This window comes from Manis javanica, chromosome 13, assembly GCF_040802235.1.
Source record: "Manis javanica isolate MJ-LG chromosome 13, MJ_LKY, whole genome shotgun sequence".
NCBI classification, from domain to species: domain Eukaryota; kingdom Metazoa; phylum Chordata; class Mammalia; order Pholidota; family Manidae; genus Manis; species Manis javanica.
Genome location: NC_133168.1, coordinates 100,605,162 through 100,617,654, shown reverse-complemented (window position 1 = coordinate 100,617,654; position 12,493 = coordinate 100,605,162). Strand labels below are relative to the sequence as shown.

The 12,493-nt window shown below is 65.7% G+C and overlaps 1 protein-coding gene across 4 annotated transcripts; it reads left to right on the top strand.

Annotated features, from left to right (window-relative positions):
• Positions 1 to 52: 52 nt before the first annotated feature.
• On the top strand, positions 53 to 11,735 carry ARHGAP45 (Rho GTPase activating protein 45). 4 transcript variants are annotated; one of them, XM_017647329.3, is made up of 23 exons: positions 53 to 324; positions 1,161 to 1,476; positions 4,073 to 4,216; positions 4,433 to 4,517; positions 4,597 to 4,669; positions 4,802 to 4,868; positions 4,964 to 5,101; positions 5,183 to 5,247; positions 5,450 to 5,560; positions 5,634 to 5,714; positions 7,217 to 7,405; positions 7,543 to 7,680; positions 7,757 to 7,944; positions 8,050 to 8,174; positions 8,231 to 8,332; positions 8,428 to 8,532; positions 8,630 to 8,802; positions 8,932 to 9,120; positions 9,194 to 9,331; positions 9,405 to 9,631; positions 9,714 to 9,924; positions 10,492 to 10,600; positions 10,876 to 11,735. In XM_017647329.3, the coding sequence occupies exons 1-23, from the start codon at positions 235 to 237 to the stop codon at positions 11,241 to 11,243; spliced, it is 3,432 nt and encodes a 1,143-aa protein (XP_017502818.2). In that variant the 5' UTR covers positions 53 to 234; the 3' UTR covers positions 11,244 to 11,735. The 4 variants fall into 4 exon arrangements, with proteins under 4 accessions (XP_017502818.2, XP_017502821.2, XP_017502819.2 ...); XM_017647332.3 differs by having other exon boundaries at positions 54 to 324; positions 8,249 to 8,332; XM_017647330.3 differs by lacking the exon at positions 53 to 324 and adding an exon at positions 381 to 545 and having other exon boundaries at positions 8,249 to 8,332.
• The last annotated feature ends 758 nt before the right edge of the window (positions 11,736 to 12,493 follow it).

The following is a 12,493-nucleotide window of genomic DNA, read 5'->3' as shown; positions in this document are numbered from 1 at the left end:
CTGAGGCCAGGGAAGGTGGGGGGCGGGTCTGCGTCACCACCTCCGGCAGCCTTTTCCTGTGGGGGGGAGGGCACGCCAATGAGGGCTGGGCCTGTCACGTGGGCCTGACAGCTGGGGAGGGGGTGGCTGGCGACAATGTGGACCGGAGGCCGCCGGCGCTGTCTGCTGCGCTGCTGAGACCCCCAGACTGCCGGCCCCGGGCCGCCCCCCGCGGGCTCTTGGCCTGGCCGCACCATGTTCTCCAGGAAGAAAAGGGAGCTCATGAAAACCCCTTCTATCTCAAAAAAGAACCGGGCGGGAAGCCCCAGCCCACAGCCCTTGGGGGTGAGTCTGCCTCGCAGGGGCAGGGAGCGGCTGGGGACCTCAGAGCCACACTTGGGCGGCAGGGGAGATAAGGGTGCGCCCCACACTTGGGGCCTGTGGGGCAGGGGCCCAGCCACACCATGCTGGGCCGGCGGCGGGGGGCTTATGCCAGCTACAGCCCCCACCTGGCTGGACTGCGGGGGCCACGCAGGACCGGCCAGGACCCCGGCGTTCAGCTCACGGTAGGAGCCCTTTGGGGTGGCCGCCGCATCCCCCATCCCGGCCAGGGCTGGCCATGGGGTCCAGGGAAGCGGAGGGGGTTTGCCAGGGAGGGGAGCATTGGGGCCGGGACTTGAGGGTGGGAGGTCCAGGGGTTTGGGTGAGGGGCAGTGCTGGATGGGCGCCTGGCCCAGCTATCGGGCCCCAGATTGACAGGGCAACAGAGCTCAGAATAGGTGCGCCGGTGTAGGGCCTGGGGGCTCTACAAGGCCTGCGGGCATCCCTGAGACCCGGGTCTACAGGACTTAGGATATGGGGAGGCCAAGCGGCTGAGGACCCTCCCTGGCCCTCCCTGCCCCCCACCAGGAAGTGGGGTGCCCCCTCCCGCGCATCCCCTTGGGCCCCGCCCCTGGCTGTGGTTTGGGCAGACGGTTGTTTGTGAAAGCTCTGGGGCAGAGGATGTTGGGTAACAGGTGTGGGAGGGGCAGAGCCCCAAATCTCAGCCCTCTGACCCCTGACCTTTGACCCCACGGGTTCAGGCTGAAGACCCTCCAGAGCCCCACTTCACTTTTGGGGGGAACTGAGGCAGCATCTGGGCTGGCGTACCTGTGTTACCAGCTCTCCACATTGTCCTGCAGGAGCTGCCCAGGAAAGACGGGGCCGACACGGTGTCCCTCGGACCTGGTCTGGAGCTGCCGAGCGCGGCCTCGGGCACACTCAGGCGGCCCACCAGCCTGAGCCGCCATGCCAGCGCTGCTGGCTTCCCACTCTCTGGTGCCAGCTCCTGGACCCTGGGCCGGGGCCACCGCAGCCCGATGACAGTGGCCAGCCCAGCGGAGCCGCCTACCGAGGGGCCCTGCCCTGACGCAGTGGAGGACATCTCCCATCTGCTGGCCGACGTGGCCCGCTTCGCCGAGGGTCTTGAGAAGCTCAAGGAGTGCATACTGCATGACGGTGAGTGCTGGGCACGGAGGCCGGGCAGAGGCAGAGCAGATAGATACGTCCCAGACCCGGGGGGTCAAGGCAGGGTGGAGGGAGGGACTTGGGGAGGCACAGAAGGGACTCTCACGGAGGGCTCCATGGAAGAAGCCGTTGCAGCTGAGGCTCTGAGGGGTGTATAGGAGTTTGGGGGCAACCAAGTTTGGGGGTGGCTGGTGAATGGAGTGACTGTGGCTGCAGCGTGAGCACACGGTAGGCTGGTGTTCTGAGGGCCGCAGGGAGCCATAGAAGGTGTCAGAGCAGAGGGCACAGGGTCAGCGCTGCGAGTGGGAGCTAGGCGGGCAGGAGGTGAGCTGAGGTCTGGCTGGAGAGGGGTTCTGGACAAGGGGCAGGATTGGTGCGTGAGCTGCAGGACGGAGGGCCCTGGGATGGCAGTTCCGTTTTTCTCCTCCATGCGGCTGCTGACAGCCCGGCTTCCTGCCTAGTTATTTTCATCTGCTTCCTGTTTGTCCCTGGCACCTCGGCCAGGCGGGTGCAGTGCCACTCCTCCCAAAGCCGCAGCGCCCGCACCGTGCCAGGTGCCTGCTTACGTATGAGGACACAGAGGCCCCGAGTGGGGCCCTGACCCTGCTGGCCCAGCCAAGGAGTGGCCAGCGTCAGGTCCGACCTCACCTCAGAGCCTCCGCCTCCCGGCGCTAATGCGGGGCTCTGCGGGGGAGGCACGGCGGCTGAGGGGTCGGGTGGGAGCCCGCGGTTATCAGGGCCCAGGGGCCGAGCCCGGGCCGTTTCCTGGGGAAACTCTAATCAAGGTTCCCTTTGCATCCTGCGCTTCCTTGACCACGCCTGGGCGGGGCCGCGCCCACAAGGGCGCCCCTCTCTGCTCTGGGTCGGGGGAAGGGCCTGGTGCCACCCTCCAGGCTGTGGGACCTTGGCCGCCTCGCCCTCTGGGAGCCTTAGGGGTGGTGTGTGGAACGGCGCAGCGACCCGCCTGCTGCAACCAGATGTCTGTTGTCATGGGGCCTGCGCCTTTGGGACCTCAGCTCGGACTGGGGTGGGATCTCCCGGACCTCCCTGCCCCTCCCTGCCCCTCGCGCTGCAGCTTTCAGCCTCAGGTTCCCCGCTTGCCCTCAGGCTGCCCCACCCAAAATCCTGTTGCCTGGGGTCCCAGGCTCGGCGCCCTGGTGGGGAGTGGAGGACCCAGGCCAGGGAATGGGGGTGCCGGGGTGGGGCTTAGCCCCGAGGGGGCGGGGTCTGCGGACAGGCCAGAGCCGGTTTGGCTGCTAGCCACCCCCGACCACCCAGCCAGCGGCAGCGGCGCCTGTCCCGCGCGTTCAGGTCCTATGCCCGTGGCCACGCCATGTGTATCTGAGGGGCGGTGCACCCAGTGCTGGACCAGGGCCCAGTGCACCGCTGCACGGGGCCGCGAGGTGAGGGGACAGTGAGGGTGCAGGGTACCCCAGCCTGTTCTAGAGCACGTGGCTCTTGGGGCATTTGCAGCCGGCCGCAGGGGACACAGCGGCAGCCAGTGCCTGCCTAGGTCCAAGCTGGGCACACCCGAGCTCTCTGGGCATCCTGCCTGCTGCAGGGCACTTGATGGCCAGGCCTGGTGGAGGGCGGGGGGCGGCTGGAGGACTGTCCCGGGAAGGGGCGCGCGTGGCCGGCTTCCATATTCCTGAAGCCCCTGTTGTCCTATCCAGTTGTCCTAGGATTCAGGCAGCAAATGGGTGCCAGTCCTGGCATGGGGGCAAGCACTTGGAGGAGCGTCGGGCCAGGGACCGCGTGGGGATCTCCGGGTGGCATTCGGTGGGGTCCCAGTGCTGGGGGGGGGCACCTGTCTTCAGGTCTCTTCTTTGAGCACAGACTCCAGCGGGTTTGTCCACACTAAGTGGCACTGTTCTGTGCGCCTCTTCTGCCCGCACACCCTCCTTTTTCCACCCTGGAACGCTTGCAGAGGGCCTTTAAAGCCGCTCGCCCAGATGGGGACATGTCCTCCAACCTCCTTTGCTCTGACCTCCTGTGGCTCCCCGCTGCCCTCAGGATATAGCCGAGCGGGCCCACCTGCCCTGCTTCCTCAGGGCTTCCGAGCTGGCGTAACTGGAAAACCTTCATGATCCTTGACAAGGGGATTCCCCTCTCTGCGCCTCGGTCTCCTCATCTGCAAAGTGGGGACGGCGACAGTGCCAGCCCTGTGGGATAGCTGCCAGGGGACACTGAGATAACGGGCGCGCGAGGCCCAGTGCCCAGGCAGGCAGGGCATGGAGGGAGCTGGACAGAGCCTCGAGCAGCCCTGAGGGGCTGGGGCAGGGAAGGGGCCACGTGGGCTGCCTGGAGGCGGCGGCACTGTGATCTGAGGACATGCTTTCTGGAGGGATGAGGCAAGTGTTCTGAGCAGGACTGCCCAGGCCAAGGTCTGGCCTTTGCTGACCTGGACGGCAGCTCAGAGAGGGACTGTGCCTCACCTGGGGTCCCACAGTGATACTCAAGCAGCTGCTCGCTGCCACTCCACCTGTTTGCCCACCTGGGGACAGGAGCTCCAAGGAGGAGGTGGGCAGGCTCTCCCTGGTGCCCAGGAGGCCCCATCCACCCTGCTCATACCTGCTCTGCCCGGCAGACCTCCTTGAGGCCCGCCGGCCACTGGCCCACGAGTGCCTGGGCGAGGCCTTACGTGTGATGCGCCAGGTCATCTCCAAGTACCCACTGTTGAACACTGTGGAGACGCTCACGGCTGCTGGCACCCTCATCGCCAAGATTAGAGGTCAGCCATCCAGTATAGGGCAGCAAGGGCTTTTTGCTTGGGAGGGCGTCCCTGGAGGAGGTGCCTTTTGGAGTGGGTTTTGAAGGATGCATAGGAGTTGGAAGGGCACACCTGCTACAATGCCCATCCTGGGTTCAGGGCTCCCTCCAGTTAGTTGCAGGGGGCAGTCGCCTCCCTGGGTGGGCCAACTGCCCTTGTCCTGTTGACCCCTCCTAGCCTTCCACTACGAGTGCAACAATGAGTCAGACAAGCAGGAGTTTGAGAAGGCCCTGGAGACCATCGCCGTCTCCTTCAGCAGCACGTGAGTGTGGGGCCCGCAGAGTGGGGTGGGGCATGAGGGGCCCATGTGCCTCTTGGCACTGACCCAGCCCACCCTGCAGCGTGTCTGAGCTCCTCATGGGAGAAGTGGATAGCAGCACCCTCCTGTCAGTGCCCCCTGGGGACCCGAGCCAGGTGAGCAGGGTGGCCTGAGGGTTCTGTGGGCCAGGCTGGCGGGGCAGGCGAGCCACCCCTGTTCCTCTGGGGTCCGTGGTCTTCCTTTCTGCCCAGGGGGGCTGGACTTACCCATGCCTCTGTCCCATGCAGTCCATGGAGAACCTGTATGGGCAGGGTGGGGAGGGCGCGCCCCACAGCGCCGAGGACTGCGACCCGGGTGAGTCTCTGGGCCGCTGGCAGTGGGCTGGGCCGAGAACCGTGGGGTGCGGGCTGAGGCCAGGCAGGGGTGGGGCTAAGCAGGCCCCCCCACAGGCTGCCTGGCCCCCGAGGAGGTGGACACGCTCCTGCAGCGCTGTGAGGGGGGTGTGGATGCCGCGCTGAAGTATGCCAAGAACATGGCCAAGTACATGAAGGACCTCATCAGCTACCTGGAGAAGCGGACAGCGCTGGGTGAGGCGTGAGGCCCCGTGGTGTGTGTTGGGGGGACTGGCTGGAGGTCCCACATCCCACTCACATGCCTCTCGCCCGCAGAGATGGACTTTGCCAAAGGCCTGCAGAAGATTGTGCACAATTGCAGACAGAGCGTCATGCAGGAGGTGGGGCTGTGCGGGCTGCGGGGGCAGTGGGCCTGGTCTCTCGGGCCTGGGTGGGAGTCTCGGCCAACCGACAGGGGCCAGAGGGAAGGGTTTCCCACCTCCACTCTGGCGGTGCTGACGGCAGCCACGGGAGCCAGACAGGTGGCAGGGCTGTCCCCCTGCTCCAGCCCCACACCTGAGGCCACTGGCCCCCCCCCCACAGCCCCACATGCCCCTCCTGTCCATCTACTCGCTGGCTCTGGAGCAGGACCTGGAGTTTGGCCACAGCCTGGTGCAGGCAGTGGGCACGCTGCAGACCCAGACCTTCATCCAGGTGGGTGGGCTGTGCCCCAGGGGGGTGGGTGAGTGGGGTGCCAGGATCCCACTCACAGCCCATCTCGCACCAGCCTCTGAACCTAAGGCGGCTGGAGCATGAGAAGCTCAGGAAGGAGGTCAAGGAGTCGTGGCACCGCGCCCAGAGGAAGCTGGTACGCCTGCGTGGGGCGGCGGGTGGGTGGTGGTCCTGAGGTCTGTGGGCCCGGTGCTGTGGCCTACAGCCATGGCGTCACAGGTCGGAGTGGGTGCTGCCTCCAGGCAGTTCCACCTGTGTTGCTCAGCGCGTGTGGGAGGCCCCAGCCCCCACTCACAGCAGCAGCCTGGAAATGGGAGACCCTGTCCCCTGCCATCCCAGACGCCGGCCCAGGGCTCCCATTCCCACGTGTCTCTCATCCCCCTTTTCTCCTAGGGGTTTTCCCAAAGCTGCTGCTATCACTAACGGCCTTTCGGCTTAGCTTTTGGGGTCTGGGGTGAAGAGCCCCCACCCCGCACCTTGTCATGCCTTCTAGCTTGTCCCTGCAAACACGCCTGTCCCCGCTTCTGTGTGCAAGGTGACACCTTCCAAGCGCCCTGTTCTGCTCCTCGTCGCCTCCCTCCACCCCCGTCTCAGTTCCTGGAAGCATCCTCACCCCTTTCTCCGTGCTCAGCTGCAGAGGCCACTTGGCCCAGTTCTCCAAATGGGCATTCTAGCTGTTGCCGAGCAGTTCCTGCTTCAAACAGCGCTGCTGTGACCGGCTCGTGTCCGTGTCGCCATATGTGTGCCCCGGTGTGTATCTGACCTTGGCCTCTGAGCGGTGCCCAAACAGAGCAGCCGGATTAGGTGTGAGCGTGTGAGCCCCTCTCCCAAGCCCTAGCTACGCTTTTCTCTCATTCCGTGTTCTGTGCTCACCTTGGCTTGCATAGGGGCCATCTTATTGATCGGCCAGAGCTCTTTACATACTAGGGAACTCAGCCCTCGATAATGTATAGACTCCCCCAGTTTATCGTTCTGACTTTTGATTTTGTCTGTGGCCTGTGTAGCCAGGTAGAAACGGCAATTGTGAGTAGACGTCTTGCCTTCTGTGGCCTCTGGATTTTGTGTCATGTACTGGAAGGTGTTCCCCACACATGGTTATTTAAAACAACTCTCCCCGGTTTCTCCTACTACTAGTATTAATTTTCCTCTTTATGTTTAAATTTCGGTTGGTGGAGGCCGTGAGGTACGGCAGCCAGAAGGCCCACGGGCTTTGACCAGTATGCTCTTCCTGCCAAGCCTGAGGGTGTGTGGCTTCCTGCCATGGCGGCCTTACTGTTCTCCTCGGCAGGAAGGGAAGTGAGAGAGACAGAAGCTGTGGGAGGGGTGGGTGTAGGTGCCGGCAGCGCATGGAGTGTGTGCTGCGGCTTCCTGGGCTATCCCGGGCCAGTGCGCCAGAGGCCCATCCCTCCTGGCGGCCGCTGGAGGTGTGCCCTCCTGTTCGTCTGCCAGCAGACCTTGGGCAGGGACCTCTGTGTGCCCGGCGCAGACCTGTGTGTGCCCAGTGGGGACCTGTGTGTGCCTAGCAGGGCCACGGGATCTTGGTGCAAGATGCAGGTGGTAGAGGTGCCTACCTCAGGGTGCAGCTGGTAGGGTGGGGAGGGAGGCCCGACGCTGGCTGCCTCCTTCCCACGCACGCAGCACGAGGCGGTGTCCAACCTGCGGAAGGCCAAGCAGGGCTACTTTCAGCGGTGCGAGGACCACAACAAGGCTCACCTCCTGGTGTCCAGGGCTGAGGAGGAGCAGGCGGGCACTGGGCCTGGGGCAGGGGGTGCGGCATCCAAGACCCTGGACAAGCGGCGGCGTGTGGAGGAGGAGGCCAAGAACAAGGTGAGGGCCGGTGGGGGGGACAGTGCTCCGGGCCAGGCTGTGGGTCCTGCCTGCCGGTGGGTCCCGGCGGGGCCTGACGCCACCCTGAGGGCTGGGCTCGAGCTGAGGCCACCCCGGCCCCCTCGCTCCCTCCCCAGGCGGAGGAAGCCATGGCCACGTACCGCACATGCGTGGCGGACGCCAAGACGCAGAAACAGGAGCTGGAGGACACCAAGGTGACAGCACTCCGGCAAATCCAGGAGGTCATCCGGCAGAGTGACCAGACCATCAAGTCGGTGTGTGCAGGCGCCAGCGTGCAGGCGGGTGGGGGCTGCCGCTGCTGGCCCCTAACCGCCACCCACCTGCCCGCAGGCCACCATCTCCTACTACCAGATGATGCACATGCAGACAGCCCCGCTGCCCGTGCACTTCCAGATGCTGTGCGAGAGCAGCAAGCTGTACGACCCGGGCCAGCAGTATGCCTCCCACGTGTGCCAGCTGCGGCGCGACGAGGAGCCAGACGTCCGCTACGACTTTGAGCCCCACGTCTCCAACACCTGGTACGGCATCTGCACGTACTGGGGACAGCGGCACCCGGGGCTGTGGGCGGGAAGTGCTCTGTGACCCACACCACGGTCCCTGCCCCCGGCTGTTGGCCCCGCCAGGTCCCCCGTCATGCGTGCCCGGAAAGGCAGCTTCAACGTCAGTGATGTCACAGGCACGGAGGCTGCGGGCAGCCCCCCAGAGGAAGGAGGGCCCAGCGATGGGGCGCTTGCCAAGGGGAGCAGGGGTGAGTGCCTGGTGGGGACACGGGGTGGCTCCCAGCCCCACTCAGCCCTTCACCAGATGTGCCTCCTCCCACAGGTAGGCGCGGGCACCAGCCGCACAAGTCCTGGCCCATCTCCGTCTCGGACTCTGACGGCAGCCTGGACCCCAGCCCCGGCTCAGGTGAAGGGGCCCCATGGCCACAGGGGTGAGGATAAGGGAACTGTCTGGCTGGTGTCTGGGTTGGGGTACTGCTGACACCCCCATTTCCTAACCAGGGGACTTTAAGAAGTTCGAGCGGACATCGTCCAGTGGCACCATGTCATCCAGTGAGGAGCTGGCGGACCCAGAGGGCGGCGCAGGGGTGTCCGCCTTCGAGCAGGGTGAGGGGCCTGAGCCAGGCAGTCATGGGAGCAGGTGTGGGTCTACTGGGGTCTGGCTCCACCTGCCTCCATGAGGCTGACTGTCCGCTCTCCCCAGCCGACCTCAACGGCATGGCCCCCGAGCTGCCAGTGGCTATGCCCAGTGGCCCCTTCCGCCACATGGGGCTGTCCAAAGCGGCCCGTACCCACCGGCTCCGAAAGCTGCGCACGCCAGCCAAGTGCCGGGAATGCAACAGCTATGTCTACTTCCAGGGTGCCGAGTGCGAGGAGGTGAGTGGGGCCCAGGGACAGCGTCTGGGAGGCGGGCACAGGGCGTTTTTGGAAGCCACAGTGCCAGGCGGATATGAGGGCTTCCCGGGGCAGAGGCAGAGCCAGGGGTCACTGTCTGCCCACCTCCAGTGCTGCCTGGCCTGCCACAAGAAGTGCCTGGAGACCCTGGCCATCCAGTGTGGCCATAAGAAGCTGCAGGGCCGCCTGCAGCTCTTCGGCCAGGACTTCAGCCGAGCTGCCCGCAGAGCCCCCGACGGCGTGCCCTTCGTCATCAGGAAATGCGTCTGTGAGATCGAGCAGCGGGCCCTGCACACCAAGGTGGCCACCGGGGTGGGCAGGGGTTCTCCCTGGGGCAGGGGGCCTGGGCCGAGGTTGACGGTGGCCCCCACAGGGCATCTACCGGGTCAACGGGGTGAAGACGCGTGTGGAGAAGCTGTGCCAGGCCTTCGAGGCTGGCGAGGAGCTGGTGGAGCTCTCCCAGGCCTCGCCACACGATATCAGCAACGTGCTCAAGCTCTACCTGCGCCAGGTGTGCTGGGGACGGGCGGGGCAGGGCTGGCCCAGGGCGGACGTGGCTGTGCACTGACCCACGACCCCCGCAGCTGCCTGAGCCGCTCATATCCTTTCGGCTCTACCATGAGCTTGTGGGGCTGGCCAAGGACAGCCTGAAGGCTGAGGCTGAGGCCAAGGCGGTGTCCCGGGGCCGGCCGGACGTGGCCGAGAGCGAGGCTGCGGCCGTGGCCATGGCTGGCCGGCTGCGGGAGCTGCTGCAGGACCTGCCCCCGGAGAACCGGGCCTCACTTCAGTACCTGCTGCGGCACCTGCGCAGGTGAGCCAGACGGGCTGGGGCCGGGGGTGGCAGGGCCAGAGAGCCGCTCATACCCACTCCTGCGTCTTCGCGACTCCCCCAGGATCGTGGAGGTGGAGCAAGACAACAAGATGACCCCGGGGAACCTGGGCATCGTGTTTGGGCCCTCGCTGCTGCGGCCGCGGCCCACCGAGGCCACCGTGTCCCTCTCCTCGCTTGTCGACTATCCCCACCAGGCCCGCGTCGTGGAAACCCTCATCACCCACTACAGCCTGGTGTTTGAGGAGGAGCCCGAGGGGGTGCCCGGGGGCCAGGTGAGTGTGTGGGGACCCCGGGCTGTCTGTTCCCGGCAAGTGCTGTGGGGTCGGCAGTCCCCCTTGCCAAGGGCATGTGGGAAGCGCCGCGGAGGCCTGGCTCAGACAGGAGCTGAGGGCGTGCGGGCTCAGTGGGGTGGCCCAGCCAGGACAGAGCTCCGCAGCTGGCTCCCCTGGCCCTCCTCTGCCCCTCACGGCTGCCTGTGCCCACCCCCGGCGCACCTGCCACTTCGCCTAGCCTCTGGGTCCCCGTCTCTGCAGCTCCGTGTCCCCTGCTGCCCGAGTCCCTGGGACGAGTCTTTGATCCTCGTCTGGGTCTCCCCGTGCTCACGGGAGGCGGGCGGAGGAGGTTCACAGCCTGGGTGAGGCCTTGGGAGAGCAGCTCCCGCGCTGGTGTCTGTGCAGGGGCCGGGCCTGCTGCCCCAGCTGGACTCGGGACCAGGGCATCACATGTCTTTGGCTGCAGCGCATGTTAACAGTTTTTAATTGTTAATTTATAAGACATGAAACGGACGTTGGATGGGCTGGCCTCCCGGCCCCTCCGTGACCTCTGTGCCACACCCACAGGATGGGACGTACAACCAGCAGGCTGAGGTGGTGGTCCAGATGCCGTACCTGGAGGCGAGTGAGGGGGCTGCCTTCCCCCTGCAAGAGGTGGCTGAGGATGGGGGCCAAGGTGAGCCGCGCAGCCCCAGTGCCTGCTGGGGCACACGGGGGGCTGGCGGGTTGGTGTGTTGCAGGCCCACAGTGCCTGGCGCACCTTCTGCAGGCTCTGTCCTGCAGATGGCACGTCTGTCGACTACATCTTCAATCTGTGGCTCACAAGCGGGGGTGGCCTCGTTGTGGCAATCACCTGTGTGCTGAGAGTCACCTGGCCCGTGCTGGGAGGGGGCGGGTGGATGGCCGGGCAGTTCCCCGTCCCACCGGCATCTCCCCCTCTTGGCTTCTCAGGATCCCGCGTTGCCTCCAATGACTCTGACTCTGACCTGGACGAGGCCTCGGGGCTGCTGTCCCCGGCAGGCGGGGCCACCCTGCACCGCCTCAGCTTCCTGGAGAAGCAGGGCAGCGAGGCCGGCACGGAGGGGAGCCGAGGCAGCTGCAGCGGCAGCGAGGAGCGGCTGGAGGCCGTGGCCGGGCTGGGCGGGGACGGGGACGGGGACGGGGCGGGTGAGGGCGAGGACCTGGCCCAGCCGCTCTCCGAGTACAACACCAACCAGAACAACAGCGTTGCCGGGGCCTGGCTGCCTGCCATGAGGCTCCGCAGGGGCAGGTGGGCTGCGGTGGGTGCTGGCCAGGACAGGTGGCTGGTGTTCGTCTAGCTGGGGCGGGCCCAGTTCCTGTCCCCGTGGGCATCCCTGCGCCCGGCCACGTCGTCCTGGGCTCTGTGGCCGGAGCTCTCAGGCTGCGCGTCCACTCACCGGGGGGCCTCCCTGCCACCCGCAGTGAGGGCAGCACCGGCCACCTTTTCCAGAGGCTTCCAGGAGCTCGTATCCCTGTGCCCCTGTGCCTGGCAGGCCCGCTTGGCCAAACTGGAGTTACTCCGGGGCTGTGTGGACGGGAAAACATCCCTGCTGAGCGACCCCTTTCCTTGGGCCCAGCCACCCGTCCACCACAGGCTCTGTCCTGGCCTCATGCCGCCAGGCCGTGGCAGCCACACTGGGTGGGCTGGCGGTGGCTTCAAGACGCCCTTGCTTTTGTGGAGAACTGGGATTGGACCCCTGGGCCTTAGGTACAGGGTTAGTGCCTTCTCAGGCCACACTGTGGTTCTTTGACATGCATTTATTTTGCTTAAAATAAAGTTTTTGACCTGGGCCTGTCTTCTCCGGCAGTGGCAGGAGGGGGACAGAGGCTCCTCACCGGGGAGGGCTGTGAGGAAGAGGGACTCCACCGAACACGGCCTCACTGGGTGCGTGTGCCCCGGTGGCCCTTGAGGCGAACGGCGCAGACGGGGGCCCCTCATGTGAAGTTGCTCAGCGCTGTGCACTGGGCCCTTCCTGGCGACGGAGTGCCCGCCGCCCGTGCAGCAGCCAGCCCCCACGGCTCCTGAGCCCTGGAAATGTGGCCAGACCCTCAGCTTGGCTTTACCCAGAGGGCTGACAGCAGCATGTGGGAAATCCGATGCGATTCGCACACAGTCACGGTTTCAGCAGTGAGGCAGCAGAGGGGCCACCCCTCCTGACAGGGCACCCCTAGCCAGCCGCATAGCCCAGCTTTGCTACGGGTGCAGCGGCTGGCCTGGGCCTGGCCTCCCGGCAGCAGCTTTCTGAGAGCGTAAGGTGGGGGGCACGGGCCCGGCAAACGGCAGCCCCTCGCTGCGGTTCTCTTGCAGAGGTTGGTGACACACTGCACCCACTTCATCACATGCTGCCCGAGGCCACTCCTGCCCCATGGGGCAGCAGAGTTAAGTGCTAAACAGACGTCTGGCCAACTGCTGACCCGACATACACTTTAAAAAGGTCAGAAGAATTAACAGATGAAACCAACTTTGCTCACAGCATTCAGAAGGTGGGCAGTTTCCCACTTACAGGCACCAATCAAAGCAAATGTCATGAAAACCATCTAGCTCCCA

Bases quoted from the DNA above. Each gene is read 5' to 3' on its own strand.
- ARHGAP45 (XM_017647328.3), top strand. From the start codon at position 444: ATGCTGGGCCGGCGGCGGGGGGCTTATGCCAGCTACAGCCCCCACCTG. The intron at 1,477-4,072 runs GTGAGTGCTGGG...TCTGCCCGGCAG, and splicing joins GGAGTGCATACTGCATGACG to ACCTCCTTGAGGCCCGCCGG. The intron at 8,175-8,230 runs GTGAGTGCCTGG...GCCCTTCACCAG, and splicing joins GCTTGCCAAGGGGAGCAGGG to ATGTGCCTCCTCCCACAGGT.